Genomic DNA, 19,405 nt, shown 5'->3' on the forward strand with positions numbered 1-19,405 from the left:
TTACCACGTGCGATTATTGAGTCGTTTCCAGCTCCTGAAGCAATACAGGAGTTAATTTTTCTTTTAAACTGTGCTGATTTCTCCGGGTATTTTGGATCCATCTCTTCGATCATAAGACATCTCAAAGTGAGCCATTAATTGGGTTATATGAGCAGTTACATTAAGACAAGTATTGTTCCTCAGAATACTGGCATAGTACATGTAATAACACTAATGCGTATGTAAAATTTAACTTTTTGTTTAGTAGAATTCTTGCAAGATCATCTTCATCTACCTAAGTATTCTTATGAAGAATTGTATCGCATTGCTATTCGGGTTGAAATTCTCGTGTTAATTTTTTTTCCTCGTCTTCCTTTTATTCGAATATGTTCATATTGTACATGCTTCAAAATATTAATTCTGGTTTTTCTTTTCGATTCGAACAAACGCAACTCTGATGACTTTTCATTTAGCAGAGATCTAGTCATTATTACCCAGTGAAATATGTACGGTATTGTTTCTGCGAACTAGCTGTTTGACGAGTAAGGAACGTTTATTGTCTTGCCTTTTTTCTATGCAATAAATGCGTGATTATCATTTTATTGCAAAGGACTTTCACTTCCTTATGTCGTTCTTCTCCAATTACTTATATGCACCATCTGTAAGAATTTCTATTCTCTTACGATAATATGAACTGTGAATTTTGCTGGGAGCGTTCAACCATGCGTTTATGGCTCCGAGCAGAGTTCACAGCCGGGCGGTCTTGCGGCTCCTTCGGTTGTTGTTATCGAACACCACTGTGAGCGTGAAGGAGGTTCAAACGCCCCACTCCGAGCGCAACCGTTTGTGCAATTGCACCGCAAGCCACATGTGGTAGGGTCAGAACGACATGAATCACAGTGGAGTTGCGTAAGCGGCTACGGTCGAAACTGCGCAGTAAAGAAAGCAGTTGGAATCGAGGTGGGACCATCGGGAACTGCAGCGAAGAATGGTGCTATCGGAGACCCTCTGGCTGCTACGCTCCACTGCGCATTTTCGAGCGCAGCCGCTTACGCAACTGTACCGTGTTTCATGTCGTGTTGACTCTGCAATAGTTCTGATTTGATTTTAGCTTCTCCTCTCATCCATTGTTTTCACAGGCCCTTTCACGCTCACGGATGCTTAGTATACCATAATCCCATCCATGGCTGTTTAGTAGTAATTTTTGGCGAAGTGGTTTTTCTGTATATTCAGGTGCCTAGCACCTGAATATGTGTGCACTATCACTCACAATTTGGCATTGAAATCGAAGTTATATTCACGGATTTTCGAGCTACGTGAGATGTTCTCTGTCCCTGTTGGACGATTATATCACAAACATCTGTGCCGCAAGACATTTCCCTGACACCGATTTTTTTGCTCCTTTTTTACGATACGCACATGATTAGAAAAGTTTATATGTTTGCTTCTTTGATATGTGCCTACGAAAAAGAAAACGATTAGGAAGTTTTTCAAGTTTTCCTGCGCTATATGTTAAAAGATAAGGGAGCGGCGGTGAAGTACAGCTAAAGAAGGCTACAACATTTGCTTACACTTTCGGCTCACACGTCTAAACGACATCGATAATCATTTGTGGAAAATCGAAATCAATGAGAACAAATTCATAATGTTTACCTTTGCGTGTGAATTCATTCTCGTGCTGTGGTGTTTGCTGAAGAACTATGGGAACTGCCTCAGAAGCTTCGCGATTATTTACGCAACCGCCTACGTCATATTGCACTACGAATCCGAATTCCCTGATAACCTGATTGTTCACCGTTGTTGTCTGAGCACTTTTTTTTGAAGAAAAAAAAAACGAATTCAACGTTTTCGTCGTTAGAGTATGATACATCCACCACCAATTTCCTGCGAGCTGAAAACGATGTGGAACGAGTTGGTTTAACAGTTAAAAGCTTGACAATTACATAAAATTTATTATCCTGTTCATTCATCAATGCTATACATAAAATTGATCATAGACCAAAAACACCCCGTTTATCACCGCACACAGCGACCACCCACATTTGAAAATCCTGGACAACAAGCGTTATCACATGGTTCCATTACGGTTCGTTCTCTGCAAATTTCATCTTATTCTCTAGATCGGCATCACACTAAGCGATACTGAGCGCACTTACTTTTTGCACCTGACTCCTCGTAATAATGATAAGAATCCGCTACATTCACCATCCTCCGTTTTCTTTTGTGCACATAGTCCGTTACAGATATGTGTGTTGCAGACTTGTGTTTCCACTGGTTCACCGCTACAACAGATTTCGTTAGTTTTGATAGGGATAAAAAATCTACTCCAGAAAAAAAGCATGCATCTGGAATTAACTCTATTTGAGACTGCATTAAATTATATAACGATAAGTATAGCGTAACGAAAACATATATGGAAACATTTCGGGCGGGATGTTTAGAACAAATCCCAGGAAGAGTTCATAAATATGCGAATGGAGGTGAGTAGGATGTTCTGCTATTTGACAACTATTTGACTATTTGCTATTCGACAACTATTTGACAGAAACGTGCCTTAGGCTGCCCGGAAAGCGCGCGGGCGGCTGCGAAATCACCCGGGTAGCCTTAGGATAAAGCCGAGCAATAAAAAAAAGAGACAGCTCTTAAAACCAATGGCGTTGAAAAAGGTATTTTCACCTATATAACTCCATATGTTGCTTTTTTCGAGGATGGCAGTGTACGAAGATCTACAGTCAGGTTAAAAAGACCTGAAGCCTGGCGGAACTGCGTAAGCGGCTGCGCTTGAAGGTGCGCAGTAGAGCTGGCAGCTGCAATCAAGGTGGGACCTTTACTCATCTCTGCAATCTGATTACAGCCACTTCGAAAGCAGTCATTTACGCGATTGCACCAGGCTTCAGGACATTTTGTTCCGAAACCTTGGTTGTAGATAGTTATATAGCAGTGGTTTATAACAGAGACAATTCGATTTTTTGGACATTAGTGCTCATATACTGCACAAGTAGTTATGCGACCATCCCTTTTACCATCCCTGCAAATGTGTGGGAATTTCCTTCAAAATATAATACGTTAATTTTAAGAGTGTTTTGTACTAGTTCCTATCCCTCAATTATTACGTCACTGTGTAACATAAATATTCCATTTTATTAGCTGTCCTCGTTCAAGCAAAGTCGATTTTCGATGGGGAAACCTTTTTGGTCCTTCATTTAACTATTATTTAAGAAGGTGAACATAAGCTTTGCATCCCAGACGAGAATTACCTTTAAAACACCTGGATTTAGCTCAACGATAAGTGCTTCTCAAAAACACGGTTATAATAGAGTCAAAACGACATGAAGCTCGTACGCAATTGCGTACGCGACTTCTCTCGAGGCGTTTCGGCGGAGCGTAGCGGCTAGTAGTGTGATGAAATCCTTGCTGACACAACCCATCGCTGCATTTTGCGACGGTCCTAACCCGATCCCAACTGCCACCTCCACCGCGCCGTTTCGTAAGCGTACGCAAATGCAAAGCTACATTTGTGATTCATGTGACCGACCACAGTTGTTGTTGATTATTTGTTTGTTCTGTACAACGTTGTTGATGATGTGAACTAGACAAGACTTCTTTTATCTCTACTTTTATATATTACATGATTTTGTAATGATAATTCTCTTCAATATAGAATTGCCCCTCAGTTTCAATTCACTGAGTGGAATTCGTGCTTAACATGCTCTTGCATCACACAGGTCACGTGGGTTGGAAGTGCGTGGATAAAAAGTCATGCAAAATCGTGAGGGGTAGAAGGGGAATTATCTAGAAAAAAAAAACCGTAATTGGCACAAACACTCTGGGACTTGTTAGATTTCAAGGTGGCACTCCACAAATGTAAATATGGAAAGAGTGTAATACATACGCGCATGCTCCATAGTAACAGACACGTGTCCGCATCCGTGAACCGCATGCTCCACAACTTGCTGTGCAGGGTGTCCATGCGTTCCACGATGCCCACTGACCATTTGCTGGTAGTGCCCGAGCTCGTGCCTCAAATCCACGGCCACCACGATAGAAACTGCGGAACAAGACCACAAGGTCGGTTGTTGCAGATCGAATGCTCGTATTAGGCGTACCATAACAACAATATCTGTAGAAATGAAATGAAGTGCAAATACAACACGACTATTTTTAAAATGGCTTTATAAGGTGAATGATGCAAACCTCATGCCAGTGTTGGCAAAATCAGTTGAATTTCGAACTTCAACGTAGTCCATGCATAGGGAATGCCTGACCTTAATTAAAATTGTCTCAAGGATCTCAACTGTGTCATTAAAACCATCTACTGAAATAATTGAAAACAAATAATAGAAAGCTATTAAATCAGAATAAGAACAATAAAATCAATAACTCATCCGAATTACTAACCTTGCAATACATCTCAAACTCTCCAATGAACTGCATTTCGACTACTTGTCCTGGAGGAGCCACAAGCAGCCAAGAGCATTCCTGTCCTGAAGTGCAAAAAACAATATTAAAACATCTCTTACCATTTAGACAAATTAGATTCTCCACTCACCCTCTTTGAATTCTCGCGGATATCCTGGACTACTGAATTTTGTCCAGCCGCTGTTAACCTAAAAAATAGGGAATATTCCAAACAAAGCCATTGAAATTCCAATTAAACTCGAAGTTTGTTTCACTTCTTTGAGGCAACACCTTGCAATATAATAAAAGCACTCACACTTATTTTTCCGCCACAAATAGCACCGTACCCCGGCATTACTTGCTCACAGAATTGACCAGTGAATCCATCAGGACAGCGACATCGATCACACCTTCAAATTTGGGGATACAGTAGTTTCAAGAAAAAGAAAGCTATGCGCTAGCGTTCGACTTCATAGTTTCGGAAAGAAAAGGCGCTGTCTTCAAACTCTCAATGAACAGAGATTAAAGTTTTTAAGATTGTTCAGGTAAAGGCGCCCAGGTTTTACAGGATTTTAGAGTACAGTGCTGCTCAAATCTTTCCAAATAAGTCATCTGTGATCGGGTGGCAACTAGAAAGCGATGTCTGCTAAGATATATAAAAGCTAAACTTCCAGCTAACACCGGATTTTCACTTTTTGTGATGTTCTACTTGAGTGAAAAGGAAATCCTGTTTTCAGCACTCAGTAAATTTCTGTCGTCACAGAATCGAACTTGTTGTTGTAAATAAATAAAGCACTTGTAAATAACAAAATGTTCGATTCTGTGACGACAAAAACGAACTTGTTCTTATTTATACCAACAACAAACGCTTTGTCTTTCTTTCACAAGTGTTTCTATCGATGAAACATCTTGCACTATTCTCATTAAAAAAATCAGTTTAATCAATTATTATAGCTAATAATTAATAAATTAGTTACATTGGATTAAATTTTAACCTAAAACTGTAGAAATACCACTACAATTTGAAAACATTATCCAAGTTATGGGCAAAACCTGCTTCTTCTACATTTCTTTCAAACTGCATTTAAGGTAAACATGAAAGAAACCACACTGATCAAGATAAGAGTGTTAGATGAGATCATATTAACTGCCAGCGCACAGACCCATCGCTGGCTTCTGGTCCCGACATAGCAATTCGACACCATGGGACCCGTCTCACCCTATCTTTCTGTCTTCTGTGATGTAATCTGGCGCAGTAGGATACGTTTCATCTCCTTTTAGTGCTTTCTGACGCCGACGCACCTATTCGACGTTGTAGCAGTAAAAGGGAAGAGACGGGGCATGGAACCCGTCTCAGCCCATTCTACCGCTTTCTAGCTCCGGCGCATCACTTTGACGTTATGGGATCCGTCTCACCCCTTTTACTGCCTGCTGGCGGCTGCGCATCAAATCGACGACATCAGACTCGTCCCTGGACAAAAACAATGAGCCGAAATTGAACTCAGTTCACTGCATAAAGTATATTCGTGATACACAAAGACGCCGCATTTACACACAGACTAAGCCCTTTACCATGTAGCAGGATTATATAATCTAATATACAGGATTTTTCGGTGCACTCATGATGAATGGGAATAAATGAATAAATAAATAAAGTAAACACTGATGGATACTCCTAAACATAAATATCCGTTACGAAGAAGTCCCAGATACTAAGATGAATTGGCTCGAAATAAAACACCAAGAAACATAAAGCAAAGAGTATGAGAGGACGTTGGTGGTTAAACTAAGGTACGGAGCGAGGTCAGACCGAATGAGTGGATCGATATGGTCTCTTCGACCAAACTTCTCATAACCGAACCACCATTTATTCTTATTTTCCGCCTTAGCCGCAAAAAAATAATGAATATCCTTTAACTTATTTCTGTTCATAATTGTTTATTTCCTACAAACAGCATGAACTGTTATGTTTATGAATTGTTGTTCCTAAGAAGATTATGATGAATTATTATAGATACCATTTCCCACCGATCATTTGTCGCCCCCTAGATGATCGTTTAGTATTTCTTTAAGAGGATGTTCAACCCTAAACGGAACTGCGTATTGTTCAGGCGGCTGTCTCGATCTTGCAGCGTTTTCGGTACCAATCAGCTCCATATTTCATTGGAAGAACAAACTGGATGATCCACCATCACGGCTGGTGGTGTTGATCACTTCCACAATCGCTATCGACTTCTTCTTTTGAAGTGATAACTAATAGATGGAATAGGACGAAAGACGAACGTGTTCGACTGGCGATGATAGATGTTGCGTAAACCGGTGTCTAAAGAATGTAATGCAAAACAGTAAACAGGAGTCGGATTTCGACAGCAGGTTTTGAACATAACATCTCTCAAGTTTAATTTCAATCAAAATCCGTAACCAGTATAGAAGTTGCTGTTATAATTTTGATGAATAAGTTGACACCACCTTCAGATGCCTGCAAGATACAAATCGCGAGCAAAGAATAAATGTGGCAGAGGATTCCTCGCCCTAACTACTGGAGGCGTTCCAATTTCGGATACTGTTATTTTACTTTATTTTACTATTGTTCTAATGTATTTCGAGTAGCCATAATTAACAATGACATATGGTAGTCATATGGTCCACATACAGTCCACATATGGTAGTGAGTGGTTAACGAACACAAAACGAACCAATCTATTGTATTATTATATGATATAAGATTATAATTCTGCAAATCCTTAGACTTTTCACAAAACAGTAAGCTTATGTGTGATCCAATACGATTACGGTGATAGGCCGAATCGAAAATCTTTTCAAAAACTGCCAGATTTAAGTTCTGCTTTGAAGATAGCGCTGTTCACATGAAACTTTTATGATCGTTAAAATTTGATGTTTCTCACTTTTATTTCGCCCCAAGTTACGCAGCAAAAGAGTTAATTTGTCTATTAAGATTTAGTCAAAAGAGCCTATGATGGAAAGCATCTCGTCATAAACTGATATGTCATTTTGGTACTGATTATGTCATTTTGACAGTTCACACATCATTTGTTTTGATAGTAGGACGATGTTTGACCACATAACTACTACATTTTGTTGTTTTGATGGTCTCATGACTTCAGTAGTCTTGAGACGATCATTATATCTCTAACAGAAACAACATCGTCCCATCTTGAGAAGGGAACACACTTCCGTTAGTATTACAATATAAAAGTAGGGACGTGTATCAGTGTGATAAAAAAAGAATCATTCAGGAATAGCTTGCAGCAACAATCTCCGAAAAGCAGTCCTCAACCTTAATCACTAACCTCCTTGGATCCGTATAGCCACCACGCTGACAGGGCAACTTCCGTGCACATACATTACTGCAGTAGACTTTATTCATTAATCGAATGTCGTTGAATGATAGTTGATCTCGTTGTCCTAAACACAAAAACAGACATCATAGTGCGCAAGTTTTGGGCATGGAAAGAAAAAGCAAAACTTCGAACAAATTCATAAATTGTTCAGGTAGCACTCCTCAATTTTCTGTTCACAGAGGGAAAACGGTTTTTAGTTTCCACGCGGCTGCTTTTGCAAATCATTCCCATTATCCAAAGATCAACTCTTAATTGCGTAATGACCTTGATTTCAATCGCTGCGCGATGGAAATTGAAATTTCCAAACGAATAATATTTGTTAACGAAACAGGTTCAAAGCAAAGCAAATGGTCGAAATTCAAATCGTGTTAGAAAGAATGGAAATAATTGCTAAGTATTGAATAACAATTATAAGCGCAATTTTAAAACGAAACGATACTGATTCATGCACCTACCAATAGTTTTTTGGTAGTCCGTAACGAAAGTGCTGATTGTATAGAGATCATCGTAACGAGAAAATGCTTTGCTCCTGAAAAAAAAAATTGCAATTCTAATCTCCTCACCGACCAACTCCTGTGAGGTAGATTTGCAAAGCGCTGGAAATTTCCCTTCAGTGTCCATATTAACATTGGTATTAAAGGCACTTTTTGCAAAAATTCTATAGGTTATGATCTCTCCAACAGCAGACAGGGATCCAAACATATTTTACAGATCTCACTGTGTTTAAGCGCAACTCTTCCCAAAAATCTGATCTTCTTGAAACACTACGAAAACACGAAACACCCTCCATGAGTACAGAAAACAGACCAGAAACAAACAGTATGTGTTGCTTCATTGCAATCAGGAGCTGAGCAATTTACCCAATGAAGCAACTCTTCCCCCCTACCCCCAACCCAATGAGATCGAGGGAATGGGGGGATTTCTTAACTGATGCGTATGTGAAGAATTTGTCGTGTTATTTCATCTCTAATCTACTTTACCTAGTTTCAGTCAATCAGTCCTAGGGGTTTAAAGAGTTTTTCGTAGGGTACATTGATCAGTCCGATGCTCCTGATCCATCTGGTTCCTGTATTCGTAGAGGACGTTTCTCGTTTTCACTGCAACATCCTCAACCCTAGTTACTAGCGGATATGTAGAACCCTACATTGGAAATTTCTGTGAATACTGCCTTTGAAACAGCTTACGAGCGAAAGGAAAACTCGAAATTCAAATCTATCGATAAGATTTCCACATAAAAGCTTGGCTGGGAATAAATGGCCCAAAATATTAAGCATGAGCGAGAATGTTATGAGTGCACAACAGTATTAGATCAAGCTAATAGCAAATAACGCAGAAATTGCAGAAACAGTGCATTCGAATGATACTTTGCACCAACTGTCGTCTAACTGTAAGAAAATTAAACAATAGATTCCCCTAACTTACCTATAGTGCATAATGCTACCGTAATCGTATGGCACACCCGCATTGTCAACGTCATCTGGGTCCTCCTTCAGAAACTGTCCTTTAGAATCCTAAATGCAACAGACGTAAACTCCCTACAAACACATCCATAAATTTCTCTCTTCTCAAGAAAATCGATTATGAGAACAAAAGAAACAGCTAAAAAGACATGCGGAATTTCTTGTGCCCTTCACTTCTCATTAACTCTAACTTTGTAATACATTTTTCCGCCGATAAGGTTTTTCGTGACGTTCTAGGTCAATGTTCTCACCTTGTCTATGTTCTCCCATCGAACGTTCACGAATTGATCACGATCTGGTCGTGATTGTTCGTGCCAAAATCCTAGTGCATGTGCTACCTCGTGAGCAATTACACCCAGCTGAAATAGGAAAAGATTGACACTAGTCACTAAGATAATCATAGCTTTACACAATCGTATGCGATCGAAAAACAAATACAAGAAAAAAACTGTCCACAAGTAACTGTCGAAAAAAATAAAGAGTAAAGAATCGCTCACTCTAATACATTCGGGCGCTAGCGACACTAATTGTTCCTCACCAAGCGGATGTCTACCTACATTACTAGCACAACCATCGACATCCGTGAAAACTGGAATGTTGAATTTCATGTAAAGTAGTGAAACAGATCGATAGAACTTTAAAAACAGCAAAAACGTGTACATCGACAATTTTTCAGGCAGTATAATTAGGTTTTATTTTGGACCTCGTCTGCCCAGAACAGGAGCAATAAGCAGATCAGTGATTGCGACACTCTTTTTCAGTGATCTTTATTTCCGCCGTCCAGCAGATACAACTAACTTCAGACGTATCAACTTCTTTTTCTTTCAATACAATCAAGGTCGAGCGCAAACAACGCTTAATGATGGATAAGTTGGGAAATTCTGAACTGTATTAAATTTGTGAACTGAGACACAACCGAGGTTACAGTTCCACGCGTTTTATAGAATCAAATCGCCAAATCTTTCGAAAAATTTTCCAAAGAAAACAATAGGGAACGTGATGAGGAGTGAACACGACAGATTGACTTTTTGAAAATTTAAAGGAATTCAAATGAAAAGTGTTTTAATCTTTTACCTATGCGATTTCCGCTGTTTGCGTTGTCGTTGCGGACAAAATTCAGGCATGTGATGTTGTGCCAGTGCTCCAAAGCTAATTCGATTATACGTTGTTCTCGAGATGCTGGAAATATGAAGATCTTTACTATTCTTCTTCTTACTATTTAAATTGCAAATGTTTTTCTTTATTGATTTGCTTGAACGCTAGCTAAGATTGGTGTTGACCTTTATTAACAGTATTTGTTTTTCTTCTGTTGTTGCCTCCTACTTACAACTTTTTGATGTGAGACGTTCAACAAATTCTTGATCTCAATGCTTCAAATTGTGAAGTTCAAAACAGCTAAATTTCAGGCAAGATAACTTGAAAAGAACCCAAATTGTTCGTTTGTTTTTTAAGTTTTCTCTTTACCAGTCACTCTTCCGAATTCTATGCATCCGAAACTTTTTCACTTTTCATTTCTTTCATTGCTGTCTCACTACGTATTATCGATATTTAGATAAGACCTTGATGATACGATGTGTGATGATATACGGAGTACGGCGTGATAGTGTGTTTGTGACCTGAACATTTTCACACCGCGTCAACAAACATGACGCCTGACCGTATGTAATGTTTGATGAGGTTCTGACTGGAATTTGCGTAAACAGTTGAATTACGAATGATGCAGCATGACAGGAACGCATTAAGGGAAAACTACAACTATGCGTTGTACCACTATTTCGTCAATGGTTTTGCGATATTTGTCAGACCGCAACTTCATTTCTGGTGATTTTAGGCAATTTTTAGGACGCAATGTCAAAAAAATCCTTCTTTTCCCAATCCCTCCTGTTGTCCTTCTTTTCTTAGGATACTTTTTGGCTTCACCACTGAAGTAGTGTGTTGACATGGGAGGCAAACCTACGGTTCCGGCATTGATTTGCAGTGCGGCCTATATGCGAGTACCAGTTTCATTCAGGAGACATAACATAAGACTTACTTACCACTTAATTATAACAATACAACTAGAGTAGAAATTAAATAATTCATTAAATTTTTCGAATAAGAGCTTGCGGAACTGTTGGGACATATGGATTTTCTTAACATCATTACAACAACTTTCTCTAGGACCTGATGGAGGCCATTTATAAGGAGCGAGCGATAGAAAACCAATAAACTTCAATAGAATGCAATTGTAAATCATTGTTAAATACTTAATAAATGATTGGAAATTCGAAAGAACTCACTATGAGACCCGTCAAAGCTATAAATAATAGGTCGCGTTGGATCCCAACGTCGCAAGTTTGAACCAATAAATTTTCGCTTCACCCGTCTATTCCCCGCTTTCAAAGCGTTCTCATAGATTTCTTTCGCCTGTTCAGGAAACAGAATGATATCCCCTGAAAGATCCAATTTAAATCCAATAATGTAAATAAAAAAAGATGTTATTTATCACCTTCAAAATGGCGTCCATGTTCTTCTGGATTCAACAACTCTCCTTCGATATCACCTCGCATCCTTTTCCGCCATTTGGCAAGTTCATTATTCTCGTCTTGCTGAAAAAAAGCCACAGTATTACAAAAATGGAACACGCATTACGCAACAGTCGTTAACTACGCTATTAGGGTTTTTTTTAAATCATCACCAGGAGCAAATTACCGCAGAGATGATTCATTTTCACTCTTAACCTCACTATTAGCCCATTAACATTTTTTTTTCTAAGTTATCACCAAAAATCGAACTTGAATACGGTAAAAAAAAGTATTTTCCATTACGACACTAGCGTTTACGTATGAAAGGAGCCCCCAATTATAATGTGTCTTATAGAGATCGTTCTTCGTGTATAGAAAGAACCGTCTTGAACCTTTTTTTTGCTTAATTTTCCGTAGCCGTAACTGCGGAAATCGAAAATCTTCATAGCTACAGTGACGGCAATTTCATTTAAAAAAAACATGGATTTATGCAGCGGTTTTGTTAATTAGAGACACACACAACAGGAGAAAACATCACAATCACACGTCGATACTTCTTGAGCGAAATTTACGTGCGATCAGAAGAATATCACGTTAAACATAGGTGAAAATTTAATGTTGAACCCCACACATCACAAAATTGGTTGAGGAATGAAGCGATGTGATCACTATGGTGATCTATTCAACTAACTAATGGGGTTAATTAGAAATCGTATACAAAAAGACAAATTTCAAGAGCGAAATACAAATCCGCACCGGGATAGCTACGCTATCCCTACGTTCCAAGTGCAAGTTATGAGAATTGTGCTAAAACTTGCATATGTTGGTGATTCCCATTTTTCTTTCCATCCTTCTCTATAGATTTGCCACAACACTACGTAATTGCTCTCTGGATGATCACGTGATTCACCAAACCAGCCGCCAAATAACAAAGTTGGTGGAAAGTGACACCGAGGGTGAAGGTAGATATGAAAATGTTATTGTACGGTGAAGGAAAACCGCAAATCATGTGTTTTCTCTATAAAATAACATTGACAACTCCGAACAACCTCAAATTACTCCCTCAATATATCATTAATTATTTTTGAGTAACTGGGAAATGGGATGAAATGTGGAAGGAACTCTTCAACAGTATAGTCGCGTCACAACGACATGAATCACGACTGTAGTTGTGGTGCATTTGCGTACGCGCTCGAAACGGCGCGGTGGAGGCAGCAGTTGGGACCGAGTTGGGACCGTCGCAAACTGCAGCGATGGGTTGTGCCAGCAAGGATTTCATCACACTACTAGCCGCTACGCTCCGCCGAAACGCCTCGAGAGAAGTCGCGTACGCAATTGCGTACGTGCTTCATGTCGTTTTGACCCTACCATATATTAATGAACATATTTTCGGATCCACTATATGAGATAAATAATCAACTAAAGTTCGATAGAAAACAGCGCTGACGGATGAATAAGTCGAAGACGATACAGCGACAAAAGAAAAATTGTCAAGGACGAGCAAAGATAGATATATGTGAAAATGTGTAGAAGACATACCCACGAAATCTATCGAATTCCGAGATATTCTTCGCAACTCATCTATTCCGGTAATGTGTAGATCAACTATAGAAACAAGTTAGACATTTTGGAGAAATGTAGTTGACACTTCCTTAGTTAGTGATCTATTCAAGGATCAATATTTGGACAATTTCCTCAAAATACGTACAAGGTCAGAATCCCTAGTCGTTGTAAGAACTTTTTAGGTTAAGATGGGTGTTACTTCCTTGTTGTAACTACTGTAACGACAGATCGTGAAGAACCCTGTTCCTGATCCATACGCGTTCCCTTCATGACTACACTCGGAGAATAGCTTTAAAACACGCTCTGTAGAGAATTTTATGAACTATTCACAGTGTGTTTAGAGTCGTTCTCTAGCGCCTTAGTGGTTATGGTGCTGAAGAAAGTTCAGCAAGAAAGAGTGACGGACTGAACTTGATCCGTCCAAGGTACGAGTGATACAATGTGGTAAGTTTCTATTTCATGAGCATTCCTCGGTAAAATGTGTAGATTTCGGTAACTTCCATGCGAAAGAAAATCCCGAGATTAATGTATGAAACTTTGTAGGCGTTAGAAAAACATAAAATTGCTACTTTGTAGATCATTGTAGATTTCCTTACAGATTTGTGCTGCTATTTTGAAGACAGTCAAGAAAATTTCATGGATTCAGGGATGATTCAGACGCCAAACCAATAGATGAAGATATAAACCTTGCTCAAATCGAAGGAAATTTACAAATGAAGATAGACTAGGTATAGCTCCACCACCAAAAACTGAACTGTGGCCAATCCGAACGTAATGAGGCGTCAACATTGGAAATATGCAGTGGGAACCATAATGCCTCTTAACAGAACGCAGCACAGCAAGGACTGAGAAAAACACAAATAACTCTTTGAACTCACGAGAACTTTCGAAGAACTCACGAGTATTTTTTTTGGTTTTCTTAAGGAATGCAAAAAGGTGTTGTTTGAACAGTTTTGTTATTTTATAGTGAAAGGCATCAGAAATATCGCAGCTTTTTTTTAAAGATGTGCAAAAATTCTGACAATCCTCAACGAACTGGTTTAAAACTTTGTCAAAAAAAAAAACTTGAATGTCTTAAAATTTCATTCTCAACTTAATTCCCAAACGATATTTCTATATTTTTGAAGTTATATTGCCGAGTTCAGAACAAGAAGGATTCTACGCTCACTTAAAGCCGTCCTCGTTTATAGTCGCATCCCTCTCTATCTTAGATCTTTGCGAATACTTAAATACCTCAGACCAGTAGTCAATTAAAATCTATTCCCATCAAATTAGTGTAATACTACATGTCCTCTTCTTTAAATCAACAAAATTCAAACTAACTCCAACTTGTTCAAACTTATTTGCTTCTTCATCGTTTCCTGTTCTGTTCTGCCGCAACCAACCTTCAGCTGACAACCGACACACACACAAAAAAATGAAGAACCAGTTTTTCGCAAAGCCGTGCACACTTACATACACACATATAGAAATCCAATAGATAAAGGCCGGACAGCAAGGATTCGATTGAGCTCCACAAAGGGCAAAGTTCATCGTGAAGGCCAATGCTGCAGTTAGTAGGAAGGGTTAGGTTGCAAACCGTGTTTTTCAGGTAGGGTTTCTTCTAAAGGGTCGTCTGGTCACTCCTCATTAGATGAAGTGCAGAAATACAAGTTTTATAGAAATTTTGAGCTGTTAAAGGATTCAACAGTACCGTAGACAAAGTGAATATTCGAATATATGCTTCATAACAGAAAATTACGTAGTTTGGAAAGATAGTTGTTACTTAGACTACTATTTATTTATTTATCCAAAACAACTGTTTATGAATAAACTGTATAAAAAAATGAGCCATGCGTCTCACATGTGCATTGTCTAGGAATACGCTCCGCCCTCTTGTTTATCACGTGACAACAAAAAGAACAAATTGAGGACTAATTATGATAATAATTTCATGAGAACTAAAGCAATCATAATCATCCTGCAATCAAAATGAGGTAAAGGCGTGTACAACCGAAAAGCAAGTGAATTATCAAGGTTTGTCCCAAGGACATCAACGTCCCGTAATCGTACGTTGGGAGTGACGTCATGGACGATTAACTATCGAACGTTACTCTCAATTATTTCCACAATTAAATTCCTTTGAAAAATAACAGTTACATCTCCCAATGATAAAAGAAAAGAGAAAAAAAAACTCTCTTCTTTGTGAGATTTCCAAGATCATTAATGTACTAGAAACATGAAATAGTTCTACTATTGTACTCAAACAAGATCGATTTCAGGTCAACAGCCTTCTATGAACAGAAACCATAACAGATTGTAGAACCTGTTTACTACGCAAACTCATTTTCTTTCGTTTTTTTTTCTTCTTGAATAATGAAGACCGTAAAGTTATATCATCTATTCAACTTGAGCTCAGCAGAACAAATCTCTTTTTTGTCCTTTTTTTGCTTATATTTTACAAAGAAGTGAAGCTCCACTAAAAGCACAACCAAGAACTCATTTTCCAGCAATCACTTTGCAAAATTTTCTAAGATTTCCCCAACGACATGCACTCAGCAAGAAAAAAAAAACAAAAAGGAAAAAGAAATTGAAACTGGTGCTTCTTGAGAATCGTGTACTCGCTCAAATCAGCTATCTTCACCAAATCTCTCGCTGAGGAAGTTCCAGAATGTCTTCCGCCTATAATCTACGAAATTTGTGGAAAAGAATAAGTATTCTATGTAGTATTGCACTGATATGAGAACAAAAGGCAAAATAATTGATTTGAAGCAATTTTTGTAAGAAAAATGCTTCCACATTCTAAATGACAGATAATTGTAGCCAGTGAAGGGAAAAAGATGGTAATAATTCAAGGTTAGCGTAAAAACAGGTGCTAGTACTTTATTGCTCGACAAAATGGTGAGGAAGACGCTATGAACATGGCCTTTTCGAAAGAAATTTGCGCTGTTTCGAAGAAGGATCAAGAAAAAAAGTGAAAGTGACTGTCTGTCAGAATTTTAGAGATAGAGCACATTAGGTTATGGGAAATGTAATTTTAAAATCGTATATGAACTTAGGGCAGGAGCTAGATATTTTATCAATTATAGCTTCGATCCTAGCTTAACCCCAGATCAATTCTATCTTAGCCACAGATATCTTCTAACAGGCTTAAAATCTCCTGTAAATGATCCGTCTTTCTTCTGGTCATAAGTGGCAGACAGTGGAGCAGAACTGGATTTACTCGCGTTCACCGTTCTTTTTCCATAGAGCTACGCTTAGCCTAACATCGTTTCTCTCACTTTCAAGGATATCTATCTAACGAACGAAGATGATGCATTACTCCTCTTTCATCTGAGAGTTCACAGTTTTCACGTTTAACCCTCGCACATCGAAGAAAACAAAGATCTGGTGCGTTATGAAGGAAAAAAAAATGGAAAAAACCAAGCGTGAACAGTTTTAACAGAAACACGTGAACTTCAGCCCCGACACAGTTTAAAAAAATCAGCTTTGATTTTAAATGTATTTCTGGAAATCAAATATTTTAAAAATACATTTAAAATTAAAGTTCTAGTGTTGAAAGTGTGATTAAAGTAAGGAAGCGGAAGATAACAAATACAAGAACCTGTTACTAATTTATAACAGAGGAACAGGAACTAGCAAGACCGAGAGGTCGAGTCGGGTCGGCTTGATGGATCAATTCCTTTTCGTTTTCTCTCGTCACGAATCCAGGTCGATATCAATGAAATAGATAGTTGAGCCGGAGAATGTCTACTAGGAATTGACGTGATGTCACGAAGTTTACGATATGAAAATGATCGAATCTAGAGGACAAGGTAACTGTTCTTCCTCGGGAGGTTGCAGTTCTTAAAGATGAAAACCAGTCCGAATAAAAGTTATGAGAGATGGTCAAGTGGGAGAGAAGTGCGTGCACATTGAGAAATAGATATGACAATTGAAGAGTTCAAGAGCTAACAAGAACTGATCTCGAACAAAGAAAAACAAAACCAACCGCCTTTGAATCAATCTTCCAGAAACAGAATATGCGATTTTTTTGTTAGAGGGAGTACTAATTGCATAGAAAAAAACACTACAAAACCTTGGTGTTTATTTATTTAAAACGGCTTAAAGAAAATGACAACAATGGTAAGCCACTGCAAATTAGTGATCTATGAGGAAGTATCACGTAGTGAAATTACAGATGGTTGAATAACAAAATTGAGTATATTAAGTCACATCATGAATTGTGCATTTTTTTCGAATCTCGACCACACCTGCACAATATATTTGACCAAGTAAGTAGATTATTTGTGATTATTTTGATTCTCGTACAACATAAAAAGCAAATGTTACGAATTTAAAACCATCAAATAGGAACGGAACACATTAATTCTGTCAGTAACCGAAGAACTGACTTAATACCTCACAAATAACTTCATATATCAATGGAGCTGTAAGGTTTGGGCTCTATCGAAATGGTTTGTACTTTTAGAAAAAAAAACTACAAATAATTACAATTTTTCCGCCATCACATATTGAAAAACCGTAGCGCTTAGAGGATAAACGAGACTGTCTGCAAAACGTGCATCTCTCGGCATATAAATTATAAATAAATCATTTCTTTTCATAAATGCTGATGCAAAAGAACACACTCTTGTCCCTTGGGTCATTCAAGGGTTCCCCGAACGCACCAATGCAATAGTACAAACGCACCGACTGTTACGCAATTCTGCGACCACCCAGCACAGATCCGCTATAACCTTTCTAGTATGTTTGCGCAACAAGACGAAAACAACAGATTTCACCTTGTCGTCGCCCTCCGGGTGACGTTGTTTTCCTAACTGCCGCAGCTTATCTAAATAATACTGTACAGTGTTATGTTCCTCCTCAGTGAGACCCATCAATCGACGTCGACCGTCCGTCGCCACAGACACACTGCGTCGCATTCGACGTAGCGCTTCAGCTTCAGTCTCGACGACGTCGTCAAATAATCGGACGTCATCTCGTAGCGAATAGCCGAGAATACCGGGTAGCGCGACGAGAATGACACAGCGTAATAGAGACATTGCGGTCGGCGGACGCTCCAAGGCGAGCGAGACGTCGCGCACTCCCGCCCCGCCTCTACGTCACGCCCTCATCGCTAGCGAACTGGAGGGGAAGATCTCCTGCATCTGTTCTCCAAGGCTATCGAGGTGGGCGGGGACCGCAGAAGCGGAAGTGTAAGGTTTGAAAGTCGGAATTATCAATGTCTATGGAACTGTAGCAGGAAAAGAATCACATACAGTTATCCTGTAATAATTACCTTAACGGACGTCGTTATGCAGCTAAAAAGACGGCTACAACGGTCATCAAAAGAAAAATGGCGGACTGTGCACCTGTCTGCACGCTCTTACAAAGAGTAATGACCGCTGACACGTTCTATGAGGAACTTGTTCAACGTATTAGTAACCTGTAGTTTATACCTAGGTTTCGGTTATTGTTTCCTATAGGGAAAAGAATAAAGCCGAACGATCTGGATAAGTATGCCATATAGAGTCATTTTACCTCCATGAATTTCTAGATGAAGTGGAACAAGAAAAGCCATTAATTAAGAATGAATTGTACATAATTCGGCTGCCCACGTGGTTTCTCTACAAAAAAGCTTCACACACCGCAGAAAAAAAAACTGAGGATTCTCAAAGGCTGAAATAGAATAGGCTGGTTTTCATGTTTGCTTATGAGTGAATTTAATTTAAAGTTAATTTACTTGTACTTTTTATGCACTGTTTGCAAATACTGCTTATTTTTAAAACCAAATTTTGAAAAAATCAATGTCTGACGAAAGAGAGGTTTCCCACTGGATAAGCTCCCTTCTTATCGTTCGACAGGTCGGATAAAGTACAGTATTGTTACGCTTAGTATAACCAGTAGTAAAAGGAATAGCTGTGGTGCGAGCTGCCGGATATCCCGCTCAAAAAATTGGAGGGTTGAGAAGCATAAGAATAGAAATTTCCATAGATATTTCTGCAATCACGGAACTGTGTACTATCGCGGATACGATGCCTCTATCGGCAAAGAATTGTTACAGCAAGGTATCGAAAAAATAGAAAAAAAATCGAAGCGCTCTCACGTTTCTGGCATTGCTTTGCTAATTTTTTCTCCTATTTGGCCGATGACAGTTCTTGGTAACCGATATCAAAAT

The 19,405-nt window shown here is 38.8% G+C and overlaps 3 protein-coding genes across 5 annotated transcripts; 1 reads left to right on the forward strand and 2 right to left on the reverse strand.

Annotated features, from left to right (window-relative positions):
- Nucleotides 1–562: 562 nt before the first annotated feature.
- Nucleotides 563–1,062, forward strand: RB195_012319 (uncharacterized protein; the record flags this gene model as incomplete). Its single annotated transcript, XM_064194123.1, has 2 exons — nucleotides 563–640; nucleotides 733–1,062. The coding sequence occupies 2 exons, from the start codon at nucleotides 563–565 to the stop codon at nucleotides 1,060–1,062; spliced, it is 408 nt and encodes a 135-aa protein (XP_064051706.1).
- A 505-nt stretch (nucleotides 1,063–1,567) lies between these two features.
- On the reverse strand, nucleotides 1,568–1,949 carry RB195_012320 (uncharacterized protein; the record flags this gene model as incomplete). The annotated part of the gene is made up of 2 exons (XM_064194124.1): nucleotides 1,568–1,783; nucleotides 1,854–1,949. The coding sequence occupies 2 exons, from the start codon at nucleotides 1,947–1,949 to the stop codon at nucleotides 1,568–1,570; spliced, it is 312 nt and encodes a 103-aa protein (XP_064051708.1).
- On the reverse strand, nucleotides 1,568–18,290 carry RB195_012321 (uncharacterized protein; the record flags this gene model as incomplete). Of its 3 annotated transcripts, XM_064194125.1 has the most annotated exons (17): nucleotides 1,568–1,754; nucleotides 2,000–2,074; nucleotides 2,136–2,261; nucleotides 3,872–4,099; nucleotides 4,174–4,244; nucleotides 4,378–4,463; nucleotides 4,529–4,586; nucleotides 4,694–4,787; nucleotides 7,689–7,803; nucleotides 8,195–8,268; nucleotides 9,162–9,250; nucleotides 9,451–9,558; nucleotides 9,697–9,788; nucleotides 10,274–10,378; nucleotides 11,479–11,631; nucleotides 11,688–11,787; nucleotides 18,030–18,290. In XM_064194125.1, the coding sequence occupies 17 exons, from the start codon at nucleotides 18,288–18,290 to the stop codon at nucleotides 1,568–1,570; spliced, it is 2,022 nt and encodes a 673-aa protein (XP_064051707.1). The 3 variants fall into 3 exon arrangements, with proteins under 3 accessions (XP_064051707.1, XP_013296713.2, XP_064051709.1); XM_013441259.2 differs by lacking the exon at nucleotides 1,568–1,754 and having other exon boundaries at nucleotides 1,996–2,074; XM_064194126.1 differs by lacking the exon at nucleotides 1,568–1,754 and having other exon boundaries at nucleotides 2,061–2,074; nucleotides 3,972–4,099.
- Between the last annotated feature and the right edge of the window lie 1,115 nt (nucleotides 18,291–19,405).

The sequence above is a fragment of the Necator americanus genome, chromosome III (assembly GCF_031761385.1).
Source record: "Necator americanus strain Aroian chromosome III, whole genome shotgun sequence".
NCBI classification, from domain to species: domain Eukaryota; kingdom Metazoa; phylum Nematoda; class Chromadorea; order Rhabditida; family Ancylostomatidae; genus Necator; species Necator americanus.